This window comes from Pezoporus occidentalis, unplaced genomic scaffold, assembly GCF_034315485.1.
Source record: "Pezoporus occidentalis ecotype Australia unplaced genomic scaffold, CSIRO_AGI_Poc_V1 ctg271, whole genome shotgun sequence".
Lineage (NCBI taxonomy): Eukaryota > Metazoa > Chordata > Aves > Psittaciformes > Psittacidae > Pezoporus > Pezoporus occidentalis.
The window spans coordinates 262,828-284,179 of NW_026914622.1; the positions used below are offsets into that span (position 1 = coordinate 262,828).

The 21,352-nt window shown below is 40.3% G+C and overlaps 5 protein-coding genes across 10 annotated transcripts in view; 2 read left to right on the top strand and 3 right to left on the bottom strand.

Annotated features, from left to right (window-relative positions):
- NXPE3 (neurexophilin and PC-esterase domain family member 3) overlaps window positions 1-21,352 on the bottom strand; it is a 480,868-nt gene that overhangs the window by 112,711 nt on the left and 346,805 nt on the right. The gene's annotated exons all lie outside the window — the stretch shown is intronic.
- Window positions 1,594-4,831, bottom strand: TRMT10C (tRNA methyltransferase 10C, mitochondrial RNase P subunit). Of its 4 annotated transcripts, none has more exons than XM_062624798.1 (2): window positions 4,692-4,831; window positions 1,594-3,518 (listed from the first exon to the last, which is right to left on the bottom strand). In XM_062624798.1, exon 2 carries the CDS (start codon window positions 3,485-3,487, stop codon window positions 2,240-2,242), a length of 1,248 nt encoding a protein of 415 aa, XP_062480782.1. In that variant the 5' UTR covers window positions 3,488-3,518; window positions 4,692-4,831; the 3' UTR covers window positions 1,594-2,239. The 4 variants fall into 4 exon arrangements, with proteins under 4 accessions (XP_062480782.1, XP_062480780.1, XP_062480781.1 ...); XM_062624796.1 differs by lacking the exon at window positions 4,692-4,831 and adding an exon at window positions 4,541-4,678; XM_062624797.1 differs by lacking the exon at window positions 4,692-4,831 and adding an exon at window positions 4,446-4,523.
- Window positions 5,146-6,595, top strand: TXNL4B (thioredoxin like 4B). Its single transcript, XM_062624810.1, has 3 exons — window positions 5,146-5,287; window positions 5,628-5,779; window positions 6,220-6,595. Exons 1-3 carry the CDS (start codon window positions 5,156-5,158, stop codon window positions 6,383-6,385), a joined length of 450 nt encoding a protein of 149 aa, XP_062480794.1. The 5' UTR covers window positions 5,146-5,155; the 3' UTR covers window positions 6,386-6,595.
- LOC134166807 (putative protein FAM172B) lies at window positions 7,620-11,466 on the bottom strand. The gene is given in 2 exon segments (XM_062624809.1): window positions 7,620-8,935; window positions 11,172-11,466. Coding segments are annotated over 2 exon segments (1,086 nt in total). The 5' UTR covers window positions 11,205-11,466; the 3' UTR covers window positions 7,620-7,882.
- SENP7 (SUMO specific peptidase 7) overlaps window positions 11,927-21,352 on the top strand; it is a 43,003-nt gene continuing 33,577 nt past the window's right edge. Inside the window, exons 1-4 of one of the 3 annotated variants that reach the window (XM_062624780.1) lie at window positions 11,927-12,028; window positions 13,159-13,202; window positions 15,704-15,811; window positions 18,119-18,213. In XM_062624780.1, coding sequence (XP_062480764.1) covers window positions 13,167-13,202; window positions 15,704-15,811; window positions 18,119-18,213 — 239 coding nt within the window. In that variant the 5' untranslated portion in view covers window positions 11,927-12,028; window positions 13,159-13,166. Of the gene's footprint in view, window positions 12,029-13,155; window positions 13,203-15,703; window positions 15,812-18,118; window positions 18,214-21,352 lie in introns of all 3 variants that reach the window. The other 2 variants (XM_062624782.1, XM_062624781.1) reach the window with 2 other exon arrangements.

The following is a 21,352-nucleotide window of genomic DNA, read 5'->3' on the forward strand; positions in this document are numbered from 1 at the left end:
GCAATGGCGGTGTTTTCCTCCTCCCCAAAGCACTAATCTGTTCACAGATCAGGAGTGGCTGTAGTTATGGAGGAACAGCAAGTAACAGAAGGCATGCTCTAGCAGGACGCCTCCATATTGTCTCTTCTTCCTGTGAGGAAAATAGGCTGCCCAAGAAAGGTGGCCGGTCCTTGCACCCAGGGTTCTGCAGGGAGTGGGGAGGCCGCCCTCAGCAGCACCTGAAGCACTATGTTGGGGTATAGCTTTGCATACTACCCAACCATGTAGAGCTCAAAAGAAGTGGGTCTTTCTCCAAGCCATGGGCTCTCTGTGTCTAGAGGGCCCTGAGCTTAACAGGTGGTGATGAGTAATACTGGGGTAGCACGTCCTCTTTTTTCCACCCCCTCCTCATAACCCTGTGCAGCAAGAGGTGAGACAGGGAGTGGATCACCACCAACCTCTCGTGTATTTCAGGTCTACTCTTCAAAACTGCTCTTAGATTTTCAGGACAATCCCCACCACCTGCTATCATTAACTTCAAGCATCAGGGCAGTCAGACTAATTCAAAAAACATTTAAGCACCCATAAAAAAAAACCCTCCGTATTCTACAGACAGCACAAAGAACTGTATTGAACAGTGTGCCCATTGTAGCTCTGCATTCTGAATGCAGATCTTCACAGAGACACCCATCAGAGACACATTTTCTGCTGTGAGGAATACTAAAAGGCTCTCTGCTCCTCTATGTATTTCCTAATAATACTGTTTATAGAATCATTGAATTGTTAGGGTTGGAAAGGACCTTAAGATCATCTAGTTCCAACCCCTCTGCCGTGGGCAGGGACACCTTACGCTAAATCGTATCACCCAAGGCCTCGTCCAACCTGGTCTTGAACACTGCCAGGGATGGAGCATTCACAACCTCCTTGGGCAACCCATTCCAGTGCCTCACCACCCTAACAGGAAAGAATTTCCTCCTTATATCCAACCTAAACTTCCCCTGTTTAAGTTTTAATCTGTTACCCCTTGTCCTGTCACTACAGTCCCTAATGAAGAGTCCCTCTCCAGCATCCCTATAGCCCCCCTTCAGATACTGGAAGGCTGCTATGAGGTCTCCACGCAGCCTTCTCTTCTCCAGGCTGAACAGCCCAAACTTCCTCAGCCTGTCTTCATACAGGAGGTGCTCCAGTCCCCTGATCATCCTCGTGGCCCTTCTCTGGACTTGTTCCAACAGTTCCATGTCCTTTTTATGTTGAGGACACCAGAACTGCACACAATACTCCAGGTGAGGTCTCACAAGAGCAGAGTAGAGGGGCAGGATCACCTCCTTCGACCTGCTGGTCATGCTGCTTTTGATGCAGCCCAGGATACGGTTGGCTTTCTGGGCTGCAAGTGCACACTGTGGGCTCATGTTCATTTTCTCATCAACCAACACCCCCAAGTCCTTCTCTGCAGGGCTGCTTTGAATCTCTTCTTTGCCCAACCTGTAGCTGTGCCTGGGATTGCTCTGACCCAGGTGTAGGACCTTGCACTTGGCATGGTTAAATCTCATCTCATAAGCTCAGTGCTTTGGGAAATCTGTATTACATGGACTGAAAACAGGCACTTGGGGACAAAAGTCTTACACAAAGGTATGTCTTTTTTTTTTTTTTTTTATTTTGGTAGGGTCAAGATATTTGACTAACTCCCCTTCACCAGGGACTTCATTCATGCCAGACAGAACCCCCAGAAACAAGCTGTGCAACTCCCAAACTCATGCTAGGTTTCAATTGTTTTAGTTCAGCTGTGAAAAGTGAATTCGTCTGCACACCAAAAGTGGCTTCAGGAAGTAATGGAGAAAAATGTCTTCTCTTTTGTCTTCACCAACCTTTCAGAATAAGGTTAACCTGTGAGTACCCTCCATCCACTGCAAACCCAGAGCACCGAGACATTCTCTGAAGAACAAACTTCTGATTCACCTTTGTCCCAGCATGGTCCAACTAAACAGACTGATTTTCTTTGTACAGAGCAGTTTTTTAGAACAGAACAGGTAATTTCTTTTACAGAATTTCAAACGTGAATACATTTAAACAGCTGGAATACCAAAGTAATTAAAAAAAAGCCTAACTACAGTCCTTTCAAACTTAACCAAAGGCATGTTTAGAGATAAAGAGCTGAATAGTTTCAGAAGTCCTGAGATATCAGAGCATTCAAGGGCACAGTTTGCCTGTTTAAAAAAAAAAAGAAAAACACCCAACAAAAATAATTCTCTTCCTCATCACTCTACTTTTGTGTCTGCTTCTTAGAGTAGTTCTTTGCAAATTGCTTTCGTACTTCTTCCTGCCTCTTTCCAAGTTTAAGAGTGTTGATCAGGCTTAAGGTTTTTTTCAGTTCATGTACAGGCTTGTTTACAAAGCCGCAGTATTTCCTTTTTGGAACAAATTCAAGAGCCTTCTGCCAGTCTCCGGTGTCTTTCAAGGTTAATAAAATGTGCATCATTTGATCCAGTGTGAGATTTTTGGCACCAGTATTCCAGAGCAAGTACTTCTCTAACGGAAGGGCCGCAGTCTCCAGCCCCAGTCGCTTTGCTCGTGCTAAAGAGACCCCTGTTTTTATGTTCCTGTCAACCATTGACCCCACAATATAGATTTTATTGTGATCAAATGTTTTCATTACTTTGGGAGAATCAGCAGTCAGATAGATAAGCTTTTCCTTTGGAAAGACTTCTGTGTAGCACTGGTCTGTCACAGTGATAAGCAGTTTGCCCCACGCCTCCCTGTAATGCTTGATAAATTCCTTATGATAGAGGCTATTGTCTTTGAAGTTACAGAAGTGGATGTGGAACGGATCGATAGATCTTCGATTGGTACTTTCACTCAGTACTATCTGTCTCACTGTATTTGCCACTTCTCGGACAGACATATCTTTTTCAAAGGACATGTCAAATACTAGTGGCTGGCCAAAGACCATCGACTGTGCAGCCCTCCAATTGCATACTTTGTCCATACAGTTGGCCCACAAACATATGAATGAATTCTTTTTGGTCACACCAGTTTCTGAAGCTTGCTCTTGTGCTTCTAGCCTCCTTTCCCTTTTCTCTTCCATCTTTCTTTTGTCATTTTTCTTGTGAAGTTCTTTGAGATGCAAATATTTTAAATATTTCTTTTGAGCTGACTTGGAAGTACATTCCATAAAGGTTTTCAGTTGTTCTTCAGTGATATTTTCTGGAACTGATTTGCCAGCTAGTCTCCACATCTCCAGCATCTCACGTGCAGCAGCCAAAGTGGCAGGCTCCTTATGCTCAGAGACCGTCTCATTGACTTCTTCTTGCAACCCAGATTTCATTACCTTCTTCCACGCATCTAAATCTAGTTTTTCTGAGGGACTGCATGAATTGTCCTGCTTCAGGCAAAGTGATAAACTCAGAGTTCTACTGAGTGGAAACAAATCCTTTTTCATCCCATGTTGTGCAGCAAACGGGAGGACAGAACTTCTTATGATTTTTTTCAGAAGCAAACTGGCAGACTGCATACTTAGACATGTGCTGTGTTCAAATGCTCATCTGCAAAACAACAGTAAGAGAGGAAAAATTTTGTCAGGAATCAGAAAAAGCACCACCACACACAGATCTTCATCCTTAGTAAGGCTGACAGACAGCAACTTCTTGGGAAATACCAGAAATTCCTACTTCCACTATTACTTTTCTAATGTTTTCTACATAAAAACAGCGTCTGTGGCACTGCTGCAAATAGACAGTCAGCTCTGCTGCTTGTAACAGCAACACTTACTGCAATTCAAAATGTGGTCAACCAACCTTTAAGTATTGTCTGAAATCTATTTAAATTATCTGTATCATCTGACAACCCAATCAAACCCCCTCACAATCAAAATGCTTCATGGAGACCAAACATATAGCTCAGAGGCGTGGGCCTAATTTACCTAAACTATGAAAATGGACAAGGTGCTTCATTTTGTAACATTTTCTGGAACAATCCTGTCTCCCAGAAGATCACATTTTAGCTTCTACCATTGTATTTTGGAAAAGCTTTATTTGCAAACTTGCAAGGTTTTTCCTCTGCTTTGCTTTTCCACAGGGCAGGTCACTGAAACTACTAATGCTACTGACACTAAAGGCACTCGTACGTCCTGTGAGACCCTTGTTCGCGGCTCCCTCAGCAGTGCCTGCATGCACACCGGACTATGAGCCAAATCAGACCTGATCTTAGGGACAGTTAACCAGGAGGTGGAGAATAAACAACCGTAACAACCTGTAACAGCCCACAGCTGAACCAAACCGCGACAAGCTTGGCGACACCTCCAAGCACCGCGTACGCACCACAGCACTCCCCGGCGCGCCCCGCTCCCCATGCTGAGCCCGCAGGCCTGACCCGCGCCCGCCGGGGACAGCTGTGCTGGGTAGCACGGCACAACAGGTCAGGGAAGCGAAGGGGCGCTCCCAAGATCACCCGCGGGGCGCACGACGGGGTACCTCAAGCACCCCAGGCTCCCGGGTCTCTCAGCCTTAGCCCTCGGTGGCGAGAAACACGTGGCGAGAGAGGCCTCCTCCAGCGGCTGCGCCCGCACCTGCCAGAGCTGCTGCCTCGCTCCAGCCGCCAGGCGTCCGTCTCGTCCCGCGTGGGAAGGGAGGGAGGGAAGGAAGGAAAGGAAGAGGCTATCGGACGCGGCTAACGGCGGCCTTACAGCAGCACCGACCACGCCGCCATGTCGTGTTCACCTCACGGGGAGCAGCCTACGCGTGCGCGGGGACGGCCCAGTCCTCCGTTCATTCTCTCTCGGCTGCGGAGCTGCGCTTATTGGCTGCCCCCGGCGTTCCGCTGCTGCACCTTAAGGTTCCGGCTTTCTCTCCTCTTTCCCACAGCGCGAGGCCCTGCGGAGTACGGTGGTCCCGTGGGCAGGCCCGGGCTGGCGGGAAAGGACTGTAGAGGGGCCCCGCGGGGAGCCTTCGGGCCCTGGTGCGGGGCGGGGTGTAGGGCAGGGGCCAGCCGCCATGCTGGGCTGGGACGTGAGGCGAACGCCTGAGCCCGAGGGGTTGTCAGCCCGATGTGGTGGTCAGGAATTTCTCTTTTTAAAATAGCATAGAAAGGTTTCACTTATTTTTGACGGGGTTTTTGGTGGTTTTGGGTTTGGATTTTTTTTCCTTTCAGGTAGGGTTTTCGGTTGTATCCGTGGCCTGGCAGGATGAGTTTTGTGCTGCCCAAATTGACCTGTAAGAGGGAAGTGGATCAGGCAATAAAAATCGTGGCTGAGAAGGTTTTGGTTCTCCGGTTTGGAAGAGATAATGATGCTGTCTGTCTGCAGCTCGATGATATTGTAAGAGATTTTTTTTTTTTTTTTTTTAACTCTACTAGTTCGTTAAAACTTTACTGTTGTGTACAAGTGACTGTGATATGTTACTTTTGGTTAATATGGTGTCTCATGAAAATTGTCATAACTAATATGAAATAATACTATATTCATAAAGCTATTTGAAAATTAAGAAAACATTAATGTTATTGTAGTGAATGTATAAAGTTCTTGAAGTAGGTAAGGCATGATACTCTAGCCCTGATTAAGCTGGTAAAACATAAGAGGAATGAGTTTTGTAAAGCTTGCCACCCTTTTCCTCTTGTGTCTCAGTCTATCTGTCATCGAATTTTCTCACTCTTTTCAGCTTGCAAAGACAGCTCACGACCTAAGTAAAATGGCAGTGATTTACCTGGTGGATGTGAACAAGGTTCCAGTGTACACCCAGTATTTTGACATCAGTTATATTCCATCTACTGTATTTTTCTTCAATGGACAACACATGAAGGTTGATTATGGGTATGTTATCCTACCAGGCATTATCTATTCTAACTTTCAGAATTCTTAGTCTTTCGCTATATTACCGTGTCAGGGGAAGGTAACATTTGAAAACTGTAATGTTGTTATACTAGCATCTGCACTGAGAATTCCATAGGAAGCCAGAAAGATGTATTTTCAATTTCAAATGCTGGTGCATTAAGTAGGTGCCAGCTGTGAAACATGCCTGAATGTGAAATATAGTATGATTAAAGTCTTGGGCATGACACTGCACCTTTTTGGATGTTAGTGGTGACAGTATACTCCTGATTTGGCTATGCCATTACCAGTGCTGTTCATTCTTTCAGAATGACCACATCAGAGCCCCTGATGCCACTGTACATCTTTTCTTGTTGTTAGGTGTTTTTGCTTTGAACACTTTAGCATTACAATTCTACCTTTTATCTTATGCTTACATTTAGGTCTCCAGATCATACCAAATTTGTAGGAAGCTTCAAAACAAAGCAAGACTTTATAGATCTGATTGAAGTGATTTACCGTGGTGCAATGCGTGGAAAGCTCATTGTGAGAAGTCCTATTGATCCCAATAACATTCCTAAATATGACCTTCTCTACCAAGGAATTTAATGGGTTAACCTGAGATAAAGAATTCTGGAAATAGTGAATGTTCTAGAACCCATTTTTTCTTCAAGCCTGTTTAGCCACCTCTGGCACCGTGGGACAGTTTGAGTATTTACGTTGATGGATCATATTGATCTCGTTCTGAAAACAGACATTCTGTCACCTCATACTTCTCTTGTGAATAAAGCTACACATTCATGCTTAGAACTCACACAAGTGACTATTCTTTGAGTTGCATGCTGACTAGCACCTACAAAACAGGCAGATTGTATGCATCCTCGACTATGGCATCTGCAGTACAGCTTTAAGTGAACGAAGCCACCACATAGTCTATTAATTATCTAGTTAGTACATTTTCAATCAGATACGGTAACAGTAAACTTACCTTTATTAAAAATCTATGCTTGCTCTCAAGAGCATTCAGCTGACTGCCTTTTCAATGGAATTTTACACTTTTACCCATTACTGGACAATGGGATAGAAGCTTTTTCAAACAGGATTAGAGATGACTGAAATCTGAAATGGATATAAACACAAAAGAGAAGTTTACACACTCTTTTCTCTGATACCCAGTGTTAATGTTCAACATTTTGGTTTTTCTGGCTGAGAACTGAAGGTGTAGGACAAGGTTTTATCATCCATCAGAGCTCTTTTTTTCAGCTACTGAGTACTTTCAGTTCCCACAGGATTAAACTGGAAATTCAGAATAACCATTTTGTTTACATTCACTTTAAAGGTTATTTGACCTTCTGTTTATATAAATTGCAAACCTGGAGTATGGACACTTAAAAACTGTCTCTTATTTCCCACCTCTGTATAAAATTAAACAGCTGAGGGAAAACAGCAATGTCCTTCTTTTGTATCAGCTTGGTAACAGCAGGTTGCTAGTGTTGTGTTCCTATAGCAGCTCATGCCCAGTAATTTCACTGGTTTAGTTGGATTTTTTCTTTTTTTTTTTTTTTTTTTTTAGTTGGTGGTAGTATGTAGTTCCCTGAAGTATTGTTCAATTTACCAGTAAATGTTTCAAGGAGGAAGGTGGATGTTCAGGCTCTTGAAAGATTTTAAACACTCTGGTATATAGTGAGAAGGAAATAGATCCTTTACATGCTTTTGGTATTCCAGATTTGTCCTTTTAATGAAAGCTATGTACTTATGCAAGTGTTTTCCTGATAGTCTAGTCTGATTATGCAGACGTAACTGCAGAATGTTTATTTTTTTAAATGATAAAGATGAGAGTTGCTATACCTTAACATCTTTATTTTGCACAACTTAAATTTCACAGCTAACTGAAGGATTGTGGCTTACAGCTTACAACAATGAACTTATTTCCTGATAGTTAACTTGGATTTGTGTATTTCTCAAAAAAGAAACAAACTAGCTTCAAATTTCGGACTGTAAGTTGCTCCACAGTGAGCTGAGGGTCCTTAGATGACTGAAAGGTGCAGGGGCAGTTATGGAAGGAAGAGACCACTATCAAAACCAAATCAGTATACCTTTATTGCCTCACTTCTTACTTGTTCTGCTTCTAGTTGCAATAGGTGATTGTCTAGAGGCTGTTGCAGTCTTGGCTTTCAGAGTGCTCTTCAGGTACTTGAAGATGGAATGTAAGCAGCAGGAGGGGGCTAAACAATACTTTTCTGTCCCAGCAAAGACAGTACGACAGTTCAGTTTCACGACAGAACCCACAGCTTTATCTAGAGGCTTACTGTTTGAAACCCATTCACGGCAGTGTTTCTGTATCCATTCTTGTAGTTGTGGATCACTTCTAGTCTGGTGCCACACGTTGTGCGTGGAGTCAATGAATGCCACAGAGTACACTTTATTCATCACCTCCCCTTTTCGCTGCACTAGCAAGTCAACAAACACCGAGCCACCATAGCCATGAGCAATGAAGGCCACATTCTTGGCTGCACTCTTTGAAATGAAGTGATCCCATACATATATGGTATGCTCCTCAGGGTTGCAGCTGCCTCTCTCGAGGACCCACCAGGTAGACTCCATTGAAGTCAGTGCCTCTTGACTGGTAGACAGACTTAACCTTTCCTTTTCAGTCTTAAAATCAATGAAGTTGTCATTGGGATTCAGTACAGTGACCCCCCCTCCATGGCTTTCAAGGGCCATTTTGATGAATGGTGTTTATGTTCCATGCCCCAGGCCTTCACTGATAATTATCCTTTGCCCCCACTGTCCTGCACGGAACACTCCATGGTCTTGAAGAAGGACAGTTAGGCTAGAGTTACTTGTTAGTGCATTCTCACTCATGAAAAAGAAACTTCTTGCTTCATCCTCTGTAGCATCAGTAGGAATATAAACTTTCTGCAGCATGCAGACTCTTTCCAGGAGCTCATAAACATATTGGGTAATCAAGTGTCCCAAAACTTGATAGCGTTTATGATTCTGCTCATGTGCATTCTTGTAATAATTGAAAACAAATAACTCATTTGTATCCAGATGCCTCAGTTCCCCTTTTATGTTGAAGTTGTACTTCAGTTCCTCTCGGTACTCTGAACCCTCTATTAGGTTCCTCAAGCTTAGTTCATGCTTTGTTTGTAACCACTACAGATTAAGAAGACTATGTTACTGTAGTGATAGACCTCCATATGACACCTACATAAAAAAACCCCTATTGTATAAGAATTCAGATTTAAAAGTGGTTACAAACAAAATACTTACAGATACTGGCTATTTCTTGGTAGGCTGTGGTAAACCAGCTGCTTGTAAAGGCTCTCACAGATTTCAGTTACGAAACTCCAATAGCAGTACATTAGTAATAATCTCTTCAGTTACTTGTTCATCTTTGCAAGCACTTGCCACATGGAAATTGTACAATGGATGACAGAATAAGCTAGCCATGGTGATCCAGGAACAGGAGAAAATAAAGTCCGTGCAGCAAACTTCCATGAGATTAGACTGAGATCTCTAGTTCGAGCTAAGATCGTTTTTCAGCATACATGACTGATGAACTGATAAGAATTATACCCAGAAGTGGTTTCCGTGCAACTAAAAAATTAAGCATATAACCTCCTATTTTCTGTATAACCCTTCATCATACTACTGACTGTCACTGGCTGTAGAATGGTAAACATGGGGTAAACTTTGATGTGGTTAGAATCCCTGTTCTGTAGGACTTTTTCCTAACAGCAGATATTTGCAAGAATCAAATTCCTGTAATTATAACAATTTTAAAAATTAATTTATCATCTTAGCACAGGTTTGGGTGTTTTTTGTGGGTTTTTTTTTTTTTTTTGCAAATGGTTTATATAAAGTTATATTTGGCAAAGACATTGGTACAAGCTGCTATATACCTTTTAATTTTTCTTACTGAAATAACAAGAGGTTTTTAGAACACAGTGAACAATGGTAAACTCACTATAGCAGTAAAGCTGTGTAAAGAAAGTGATCTGAATATTTTCATGTAAGCAACTTGAGTTGGAAACCAGCTCCTGCATGGGATTCAGGTTTCCTTTTGAGCAATCTCCATTGGGGCAGAGATATTGTCATCTCTCCAAGGTCATTCCTGTCTTCTGATTAATAGGGAGTAGGCTAGAAAATAGTACCTTCTCCTTTTTTATCTCATAAAATAAGTACATATAGAAAAGGGAAAAAAAAAATCAGATTCTGTGGTAGTTAAACCATTTACTGTCTTGCCAGTTTCTTGGAATGGAAACAGCACAAGGAAGTTACAAGTGCATGTGTTCATCTGTGATTTTTCCTTCTGTGGGAAGGCATGAAATACACAAAGGAGATGGGAGAGACAGAGTCTGTTTGCTGTACCACTGAAATAGGCAGTTCACACAAAAGAGATCATATTCAGTAGAGAGGAGGCTACCCGTATTCATGTTGTTTTCCCTATGCAATAAAGTAGAAGAAAAGTGGACACAATTTAACAAAAGATGTCTGTGGATAAAGCTGAAGCACAGAGGAAGCATTCCATAACAAGTAGGAAGAAATAAATGCAGTTTCCTCATGGAATGGTATGCTGTCGAGCACTTCTCAGGGCCGTTTTCTCACCCCCAAAAGGTTGGAAACTGTAGTTTCCAGGAAGTTACTATGCTCTTATTTCAACAACATTGCTTTTTCAGTTCCAAACCAAAACAAGGATACATGATTACAAATTAAATTCTGTGTATGTAATATTGAACATCTATGTATGTAATATTGAACATCTACTTGAAGAAATAATTTACACAGCATTGTGAAAGTTTTCTGAGGATTTCAGGAGGCGGGAAGAAGCAACAGTGTTATATCAGGCGTAGGTATGACTTCCCTTCCTAAAATTGCCTTCGGGGTGTGAACTTAAAAGTTTTGAAGTAATTTACAGCAGTTTATCACTAAAGAATTCACTTGAATAGCACCTTAGACTCATACTTTTTAGTCTGGAGGACTGATTTTGTTGAAATAATACCATTTACAGAACTGAAAAGCAGCAGTTACAGATTGCTCTAGATGCTGCATAATGAATTTATTTTTTGGTTTTTTTTTTTTTATAAATCTGCATTCTAAGTCAGTGTTGACTGCTGCTTGTCCTTCACTGTCTACACATAAATGCAATATTCAAGGGTGTTTATTCTGGCAGTCTTTACAATTGCTATTTTGATTTTTAAAAAATTACTGGGTGTGGAGTAAAAACCCCTCCTACTTTTCTGGTTGGAGTGTAAAATGCTTCCGCTGTAAATTCAGCTAGTGTTTGTTACAGCAATTGGCATATTCCAAACACTACTGCAGTACAAGTAATATTCTTCATAAGATTTTAAATTCAAAACCACTTTATTCTAGTGAAGCCTAAAGTTACTGTATGCTCTCCTGTAAAATCCGTCATCATCATAGATGGAAATCTTTTTCACCCTGGGGTTCTAGACAGTTCCGTGTGAAAGAAAATAAACCATTTTAGTTCAGGTTTTGTTACTTTATGTACTTTATTATGGGCATATTTATAAAATGTATCAGTTGCTGATAGTTAAGGTCATCTTAAAGCCTTTCAGACAGTTCCAAGTTACAAGGTAATATCTCATACTTTACACCTGATCATAAGTTACAACTAAACTTCGACTGTGAAACTGAAAAGTTGCCGAAACCCGTCAGGGACAGCCTCCCATTACTTAATAATAAAGGCAAAACAAAAGGAAAACTCAAAGTTACAAGTAAAAATTACGATTCTGAAGGTGCCCTGAAAACAGACAAACAAACCCAAAACCACCAACCAAAACCCAACAGATGGGTCTTGGTCTCCACTTGGCTGCGGGAAGACTCCCATAGTGTAACACTATCATTTACTCCACGTGGATTACGTTTTTCTCCCTCAGAGGCTTTATACCGAACTAAACTCAAAAGCCGTTAAAAACCGGAGGGGGTGCGGGGAAGCGAGGGGAACCTTCTCGTGAGGGGAAGAAGGGTGGGAGGGGTCGGGGAGCCAGAGCTCGCGGGATACGGCTGAGGGACGGAGTTCATGAGGGGAGCGCGGGCAGCGCCTCAGGGCGGATCCGGGTGAGGGGGGACGGTTATCGCCGTTATTGGGCGGAGCAGCGGGCGGGCGGCTCTACCGAGCCGGGCGGAGGTGGTGCCCAGCCCGGAAGTACCCGGGGAAGCTGCGCAGGCGGTGACGGCGGTGGGGCCTGCATAAACAAGACTGGCGGTGGCGCAGCTGCGCTGGTGAGTGGTATGGGTGTTTGTTCTCTAGGGCTGAGATGGGGATAAAGCAGAACTAAAGCTGGCTGGCAGTGTCTGTGCTGCCTGGCTGGGCTGGGCCGTCTTTGTTGGACAGGGGTTTTTATCGCGGACTAGGAAAGCCGGCAGGCGGGGGAGGGTGAGCTGCGATATACCGGAGAGGGAAGGTGGAGTGGCGCAATTGCTGCTTCTTTGTGAGAAGGCTGAGGAGGCAGCGGAGTTGCTGACCCTCAGCACTTGGCCTCTTGTTAGTGAACAGCCTGTTCCCTACCTAGCAGGAAAATCCGACGCCTGGGAGGAAGGTGGGGAAGTGGTGGGGAAGCTGGGGAGGTGGTGGGGAAGCTGAGGAAGCTGGGGTGTCGGGCAGACCCCTTCTGCCCCGCTGCTCGGCTCGGCGGCAGCCACAGGCGCAGCGGCGCGGTCTCCTGCGTTGACAGCCCGGGTGGTGCCACCCTTGGATGCGGCCTCTGCTGTCCCCCAGGGCTGTCAGAGGGCCGTCGCTTGTCAGTTTCTTCACTTTTCAGGTGTCCAAATAGGCAGTACTTTGGCTTTCCTTTAACAGGCTGTAGATGTTGCTGTTCCCCACACCAGGGGGGTGAGGCTGAGAGCTGAAAAACCGCTGAGCTGAATAAAAAAGTATAAATAAAAGTATATGAACTTCCTAGTCGCATGTTTCTGTTGTATTGTGGCTGACTTTTTTCCAAGGCTTGTAGTGGCAGAGCAAGGGACAGTGGTTTTAAACTGAGAGAACATAAATCTATGTTTGATATAAGGAAGAAATTTTTTATGATGAGGGTGAAAAGGTACTGGCACAAATAGCCCAGAGAAGCTGTGGCTGCCCCATCCCTGGTAGTGTTCAAGGCTAGGCTGAATGGGCCTTTGAGCATCCTGGTCTAGTGGAAAGTGTCTCTACCAGTGGCAGGGGGTCAGACTAGATGACTTTTAAGGCCCCTTCCAACACAAACTATTCTACAAACGAATTTCTTTGTACTAGCTTGCTCAAAAATTAATTTCATGTTCTTGCTTAGTATTGCTACTGTGTTCCTGTTTCCCTCTGAATAAATAAACAAAAAGTTGCTAAGCTTATATTATTTATATTTTTTCTTTTTCAGTAGAGAAAATTATGGAAGGAAAAACAGCATCCTCAAGCAATGTCAGTGTAAGTGTCCTACAATTTGCAGCAATTTACTTTGGGGCTGTTGGTGTCTCTAGGATGTTTTGATGTATTTGCACAACCAAATTCATTCTCCAGTGGTCCAGCTTTTGCTTTGTTGGAGCACTCTTTCAAGAGAAATGCTTTATGCTGGTAGCAGTCAGTAGTAATGTCTACTGTTGAATGTGTGGTTTTGAGAACATTTTAAGGCCTAAACTAACATCTAAAGAATTAAAAGTAGAAGAGCTGCATAACATTGTTATCTGCAGAGATGTATTCAGGCTTCTTATGCTAGTGTTTAGGTTTTATTTTTTTTTTTTTAAATTTTTCTAAAATATCCCTGTTAGTAGTGGTTTCTAGCAGTGAAAGCTTGTTGGAAACAAACTGTAGGCACAGCAACTGGTTAGATCAGGTAAGGGTTGGTCTGTCTAGTGTTCTAGAAATCAGCTGTTTCCACCACCTTGTTTATGTGTGTTCTCTGACCTTTGTTCCTACAGGTGGGAACTTTCAGAAAAGTACTACTGGTTTAGACAAGGAGTCTAAGCGCGTAGGCACATGTATGCGTTGGAGTGGTCTCTTTCTATAAGGGGAAAGCTGAGGCAACTGTGTAAATTGCACTTACAATACATACAAACCTTTGTTGGTTACCTCTTGACTTTGTGCTTGTTCCATAAATTAATTGCAGGCACTGCAAGCCAACATCTTCTTAATGACTGCAAGCACTAGGAAGATACTGTACAGTGGGAATTTTGCTGATGAATGTATCTTGTGCTTTTTATCCCTATTTGTTCATCTGTATATCTCTTTTGTGTGTCTGACCTTACCTTTCTCAATGTTATCTGTTCTCAGTGTTATCTGTTATGACAGAGGTCATTTGAACCTCTGTAACTTTAAACACATGTTAAAATTTTGGATAAATGTATTCTGAGAAACTTCATAGTGGAAGCCTCTACTTGAGCAGCAGGTGGAGTTCTGAAATAAGAAATTTGTTCCTGGCCATTAAGGTGCAGATCAGAGTAATGCATTCTGACTGATAAAACCTGTTTATAGGCCACTTGTCAAAACAAAATGACAATCAAACGATCTAATGGTAGATGTTCTTGAAAAGAAAATGTCTACTTTAATCTTTAAATGTCAATTGAAAGGGAAGGGAGGTACTCCTATTAGAATTGTTGCCTGTGCATAACGCTTGCATCCTCTATAGATTGAGGAATCTGTTATTAGGCGTATTCGTTATTACAGCATTTGATGAGCAAAAGCAGTTTGAGGTACTATATAGAAAATTCAGGTCTAATTACTAAAACATTAAATCTTTGTTTCAAAGAAGTGTAGAGGAGGAATAAGAGCACTTGCAATTCAAACTGAAGAATTGAAGGATTATCTCATTATGGTACAGTATGCTTCAGTTGTGGTCTGTCCGGAGGACTCCCTGTAGAGATAATGCACACAGTTTCTGTGTTCATGTCACTGTTTGAGTCTTTGCTTGTAATTTCATGTTACAAGCAGGGCATTTAGTAGCTTGCAAGGTCAGTTCATAGTACACTTGACAATGGCCATCACATGGAGTAGCTTCAGCTTTTTCCTGGCTGAGATAGACAGTTATCTGAAAGATATAAATGTTGTGATACATTCTAATCTGGTTGTATTTGCAGGTAAGGTTTTGCTTCCCAGGACTCCTGGAGAAATGGCAATACCTGCACTTTCATTCTTTCAGTTGATACTGTTTGAACTGGCTTAATTAACTGATAGGAAATTTTAATCTCTCTCCTTGTCTTTACGAACTGGTAGAAATTTAGTTTGACCACTTTTGGTTTGAATTTCAGTAGATGAACTTTCTATCCTATCCATTTCCTCTGAATTGGCAATTTTCTGCAAAATACTAACTGCTTTATCTGTCAGTAATTACTTTTGAAATGCTGGTTCCATTTTTGCAAAGGTTGGCAATGACAGTAGATGATACCATTGCTGATACAATTTTGAGAACATAGTGTATTTATGATAAATTATAATATCAAAATACTTGTAGTCTTATAAGATATATTTGCTCTTCATCCTGATTTCTCCCTTTTTTTTTTTTTTTTTGAGAACTTGCCTGGTGTGACATTTAACATGACATTCAGTTACTTTGTTTTCTCTTTACAATTTTTTAAGATGAGATGATTAAACTAGAGTGAAAACAAATCAGAAGGAACTAAGAAATTGTCAGTGCCAGTAGATTGGTTGTCACCTTTAGGGCACTCATTTGAAGTTGTTGTAAAGTTACTGAAATAAGAACTTATTTAGACAGTTCATGTGTTAAAGCTAGCTCCTCATGTTGTACAGCACATAATTTAGGGATAAAGCATTGATGAGCCATGCGTTTAAATTAAAGTTAGAGGTCAGTGCTTCCCTTGCAACTTGGTCAATTTGCCTGACAGTTAAGAAAACTTTGTGCATGGCACTATGTCAGCTCACAATAGCAGTGGATAATTTAGTTTCATCTTGTGTGCAACATCATCTGTTTTCAGTTTCATACACCAACGAAGAAAACAAAAACCAAATCAGAGGATGTCCAAGTTCAGTCCCCTTTGGCAAGGTTCACAGACTCCCACCATTGGGACTACCCTTTAAAAGAGGTAAAGAGAAGTTCTTTGAAGTATGATGTACATAGGAGAATGTTGTATGGGGTTTTGGTTCTGTTTTGCAGGATGGATTTTTTTCAATACTGAATGCTCCCTTGTGATCAATATCTGACCCAGACTGTCTTGGAAAGAGACAGGTGTGTAGATCTGAAGTCTACCTGCAAACATACAGTTACAGGACTAGGAGTCTTAGTGTTGTATTGCAGAATAAATAATTAAAAAGCAGAGTTGGTCTTCAGCTGACCCAAAATTATCTTGAAAATCACAAATTTAAAAGCAAATATATATAAATATATACATATATATATATATATCTAAAGTTAGTTAGATGTCTTCTGATTCCTGAACTTTTAGGTTATATTTAGCTCACTTATCAAACTTCCTGTTACGATATGGAAATATGTTTTACATTGAGTTTTTAATTAATCATTATTTTTATCTAAGAGCTTAAACATTAAGAGAAAATAGGAAGTATGACATTCGACAGAATTTTAGGTGACAGAAATAGCTGATTTCAGTATTAAGACCAAAAGACTGTAGAAGTACTTATATGGCATTTATCATTTCTTTATCATGTATGTCTTTATCATCTCAGTCGCTTATGGAAACAAATATTTGATTCTATAAATCTGTTCCAGATACAGTAAACATTTTTAAAATGCTAAGTTTTGGAAACCTATTTTGCTACTCTTGACTCCTTCAGCTCAGCACTGAGAGTTGCTGGTTGTTGTTGGTTTTAGTGATTACAGAATCATGGAATAGATGAACAGGCTCCCCTACAGAGGAGTATCAAAAACCTAGTGAGGGAAGTTAGGAATTCTTTTGATTTACGATAGTGGTGATAATGTCACCCGGCTCAATTCTTTGAGCATGTTGCAATACAAACTGATTGTGTGGTTCTGTACTTTTAATACTTTAAGTGAGCAGAGCATCCGATTACAGTCAGGTTTTAAAGCTGGAAATAAGGTCTCCTGTGGTTGCAAGGAACAGCCTTTTAGGTGGAGCCAGGCAGCACTTGCACGGAATTCCTCCTGTCTTACTCTCTGCTTGTATAAAAACAGTGATTAGACCTGGTGAACTGGAAAAAAAAAAAAAAGTAATCTTTTTCCTTGTTTTGTGTATACTGGCTGATTTTCCATTTCTCATTTTTCCTATCTGTGTCTATATGTTTCAGATTTTCCCATGTAATAGGGGGCTTTGCATGCTTTAAACACTGACTAGTCTTAAAAAAATTGCTCATGAAGTATCATAATTAAAATAAATATTGCTGGTTTATCCATAAAGCCTGTTCTAGTTGTATTTAATGTTGCTGGAGTTTGCTCCATGTTGTCGTAGAGATTTTGTGCAGCTTTTAATGATTTTTGGCATATAGGTCTCTAACATGTTCAAAGACTAAGTGCTATGAGGTGTACTAGATAATGTTTGAAGGTGGGAGGAGGTGAGAGCACCTTCAAAGAATTTCTTGCTCCTAGCTGTTGTAGTAATGAGGGTATTTTCCATTAGAGTCAGTCCCTATATGACAGGGAAAAGACTGACTTGAGATGCACCTTTCAGTCCTCACTGTAAATTATGCATGGGCATAAATTTTTCTAGTGCTTTTTCACCCCATGCTTTAACAGAAATGAAAACGAGTTTGCTTTCAGCCTGACTGGCATAATTTTCAAACATCTGTTTGGTTTATTATCTTTTATGTAAAAAAAAAAAGTGAGGAATGATTAGGAGGTAATGGTAGAGGGAGATAAGTTTCTGGAATTGCAGAAATAACTATATGGCTTAGTGGGGCTTCACTTAATTTGAAAAATGTAAGTACGTTCTGATAAGGTAAGAGGATTTGGAAAAAAAAACAAAGTCTTGCTGTTGTGTTTTTTGCCACTGAAGTACCAAATATTCAAATTGCTTTTCCTTATCTGAATTTTTTATCTCTGAGTGGAATGTAACTAACTTGGTTAACCTCTGCTTTGTTTAATTCCATGCATTTATCTTGCATATTTGTGATTATGTAAAACAGGCCTAATACTTAAGTCCCTGTTTAGGATAGTTCTTGTTTAAATAGGGATATAATTGAATTGTTCTGTATTGTCAATTTTCTTTAGGATAAGAAAGTTCCATTCAAGGTCAGGTGGTATGTGGGTGCTTTAAATCAAGCAAACTAATTATTCCCGAAATTGTTGTATATACTCTTTGTGGCTCTGCTTATTTGCATCAGTTGCATTGTTTCAATGTCTGGCATTGTTCCATCTTTCTAGTGTAACACTTATTATGACATACTGGAACCTGGCAGTTTTATTTGTTTTATTTCAGTGCACATTAAGTGCCAGCAACAGAAAGTATTACATAAAAGGAAAAAAGCAAAAGGACTGCAACAGACACAGCTCTAATGATGAAGAATTTATTGGGTAAGAAGTCATCTTAAAATTGGTTCTATGTATATTAAGAGTTTCATAATCTTTCTTGAGGATGGGTATCTGCTCTCTAGTTAATTGTCACACAGGGTTTTCTCAACCTTTGGAGAATCATGTTTCAGTGATTTAATGGCAACTGTAACTTTTTCTTTGTTTTAACATAACACAAGACTGCTACATCGGAATGTTAGTGCAACACTTACTAGAGGAATTACTGCTTCTTGACCTGATTGGAATACTGAAAGGTGTTTGTTACTGTTTAAGTGTAAATTATCATTCCAGCCCTAGGTATTTAGGATATTTAAGAAGTTTGCCAGATTATCTTTTGCTTGTCACTTTTTGCTCTGTAGTTCACAGATGTTAACCTGGTTTTGTCATCTCTTAAAATCAAATAAACAACAACCAGAGCAATATGATGATTGGTAGGGGAAGGCCATAAAAAACTAGAGGTCTTTCACCTTGTTACAGTCAAAACACCTAAGGGAGTAAATAAGACTGCTGATATGCCACTTCTTTATACTTTGTTGCAAAGAGCAGGTTTCTTTGAGAGGATGACAAATTAGTCAAAATCATCTTCTATGAAGCTGTCAACTAAGTAATTGTTTATCTGAGGAAATTTTGAAGCCAAGTGTCAACTACATTGATAAATGGAAATGAACTAGATTCATTAACAGCTACAATATATAATGACTTTGTGAATAAATGAATTATCTTAACGAAGCAATCTTTATTCCACAAATCAACTCTAAACAAAGAAGAGCATGCATTCTCTGCCCCATTTTCTGACTGGAAGATTACTTGTTCATAAGTGATTTCTTATTAAGAGGCTGTTGAAAACAAAGTGCACACAGGTAATGAAAATACTTAATGACAGTAAATGATTTTGACACTGAATTTGGTGTTTTGCAACCTAAGAATAGTCATTGTTTACCCTGATGTTTATATTCCGAATGCTTCCAGCTGTTGCAGGGAGGAGTTGAAGTTATAAAAGATTCAGAATTTATTTTTCGTACCTCCTTAGAGGCATAGCTATTAGTTAACATGTAGTTACTTCAAAATGCTTCTCTCAGTAATTTTGATTGAGGGAGTGGCTCAACCTAGCCAAGTATAAAAGTTATGTTAATTGCAGCTTCCTGAGTTTTAATTATGCTGTGAAATGGTTGATACCTGATGTGAATCTCTAAAGGCCTTTCAGTAAGCTTTGAACTGACCTTTCAACTTTGAGTTACTTTTGGATCTGTTATGTATGTTAAGAGATGAGAGAATTTCAAGTAGCATTTGTAGATGTTCCATCATTTTAACCAAAATTCTTACTAGCACATTAGCGAGAGATAATTTAGACTGTAAAAAGACAGTTAACATTCAGATATCAAACCTGTGCATTTTTCACTTCCTCAGAAAGAGATGTGTGCTTAGAGACTAGCTGAAGGTACGTTGTAAAATGAACTTAATTTACCATATGCAAAAAACCCTTGTTCTAAGTTTTCCACATGAGTACCCAGTGTTTCTCATTAAGTCAAAATCAACACTGACCTTGTTGCCTAATAAGTAGAAAGAGCACACAGGTTCTGAAGAAGTGGTATTTGTTGAGCAAAAGTCAGAACTGGTAACACTTCTCAGAAGAGGAAAGGTGAAGTAGCATGGTGAGAATATTTCTAATGCAAAAGTTTCTCTGTTCCTTTTTTCATTTGCAATGAAAAGCAGTAAATAAATCTTAATGACTTACTTACTAGTTGCTATTGGCTTCTGTTGTTTTAAAAACAGTATTCTTTATTGATAGGAGCTAATTTCAAATGTTTAGGGAAGCATGTTTCATCTGAAATAGAGGTCAAACATTTTCCCCAAAGGGGTGCAAACAATTAATAGCTTTTGGTCCCTTGCTTTGGAAGGTAGGACAATACTTGTTTTTTTTCTGTGATAGACTTGGCAGGAGCAGCTAATAGCATTTTTCAGAATTTTTTTTTTTTTCAGCTGTTCCATTCTTGCATATATAAGTATGTTTTCATTACCTTTGCTTAGGTATTTTTTTCAGTTTTGTAGAGGTAGATAAGAAGTGATATGATAGGTGCTTGCTTTAGGAACCTTTGTTTTTTCTTTACCAAGATGCCTCCAGTCTTAATCTTGTGCAGTTTAGTTGCTGGGTCTGCGGGTGGGACTTGCTTTTAATGTATACTTGCCTTTTTTTCTTCTTGGCACTAATTTGTGTCTTTTGCATTACTTGCTCACTTTATTCAGTGGACAATTTAACAGGTAATTCAGGGATCTCTGTCTCTGCCGTTGTTTACATATGTACAGGTTGGTTCAAGTGTAGATATTTTCCCTGAATCTATTTTATGCTCAGTCTTAATGACAGAATTTTTCAAGAAGTGCTGCCAGATGCCATTCCCCCTTTAGAAAGGGAAACCGTTGAAAGGTCTGATGCCACTGTAAAGCTCTGAAGATCAGGTCATAACCAGTTGTCCTGTCAAGGTCTTCAGTCAAAAACTGATGCCACATAAGAAGTGATGCCTTAGCCTGGCAGTGACATCTTTAAGAATATCCAGTTGTACATGGTTTTCTTTCTTGTTTGTTAAAAGTTTCTCTCCTTGCACAGATTTCCAGTGCAAAGCTAGTTGCACGTGTGGTTTTGGTTTGGTTTCTTTTTTGGTTGTTTTTTTGTGTTTTTTTTTGTGTTTTTTTTTTTTTTTTTTTTAATTCTAAGATCATTTTTACAAAGATACTTGCTTAAAATGTATAGATCCATTTAAATCAAGAGACTGGGAAACATTACAAATTCTGTACCTAATAACAATCAAATAAACCAAATTACGTTCAGCCCTGGAGCTTGCCAAGGTCTGTGCTGATGTGAATGTGGGCAAAGAATGTCAGGTCTGAGTTTCCAAGGTGGCCAACAAACTATATGTAATGAAATCCAGTTTCACTGGAAATTTTGTTTCTGACTCCTTTACCTCGTGCTTTGGGCTTTCTCTGTCATAATGGTGTTGCTAAAGTCCCTACAGTTTGGAATCTTTTTTTATGTTATCTTTACAAGTCCCTATCATGCAATTAAAATAAAGATTCTGTAACCATATATGTTCCCACTGGACTAATTACCTTCCAGGTTCACTCTAAATTTAGTAAAATTTCATTATGA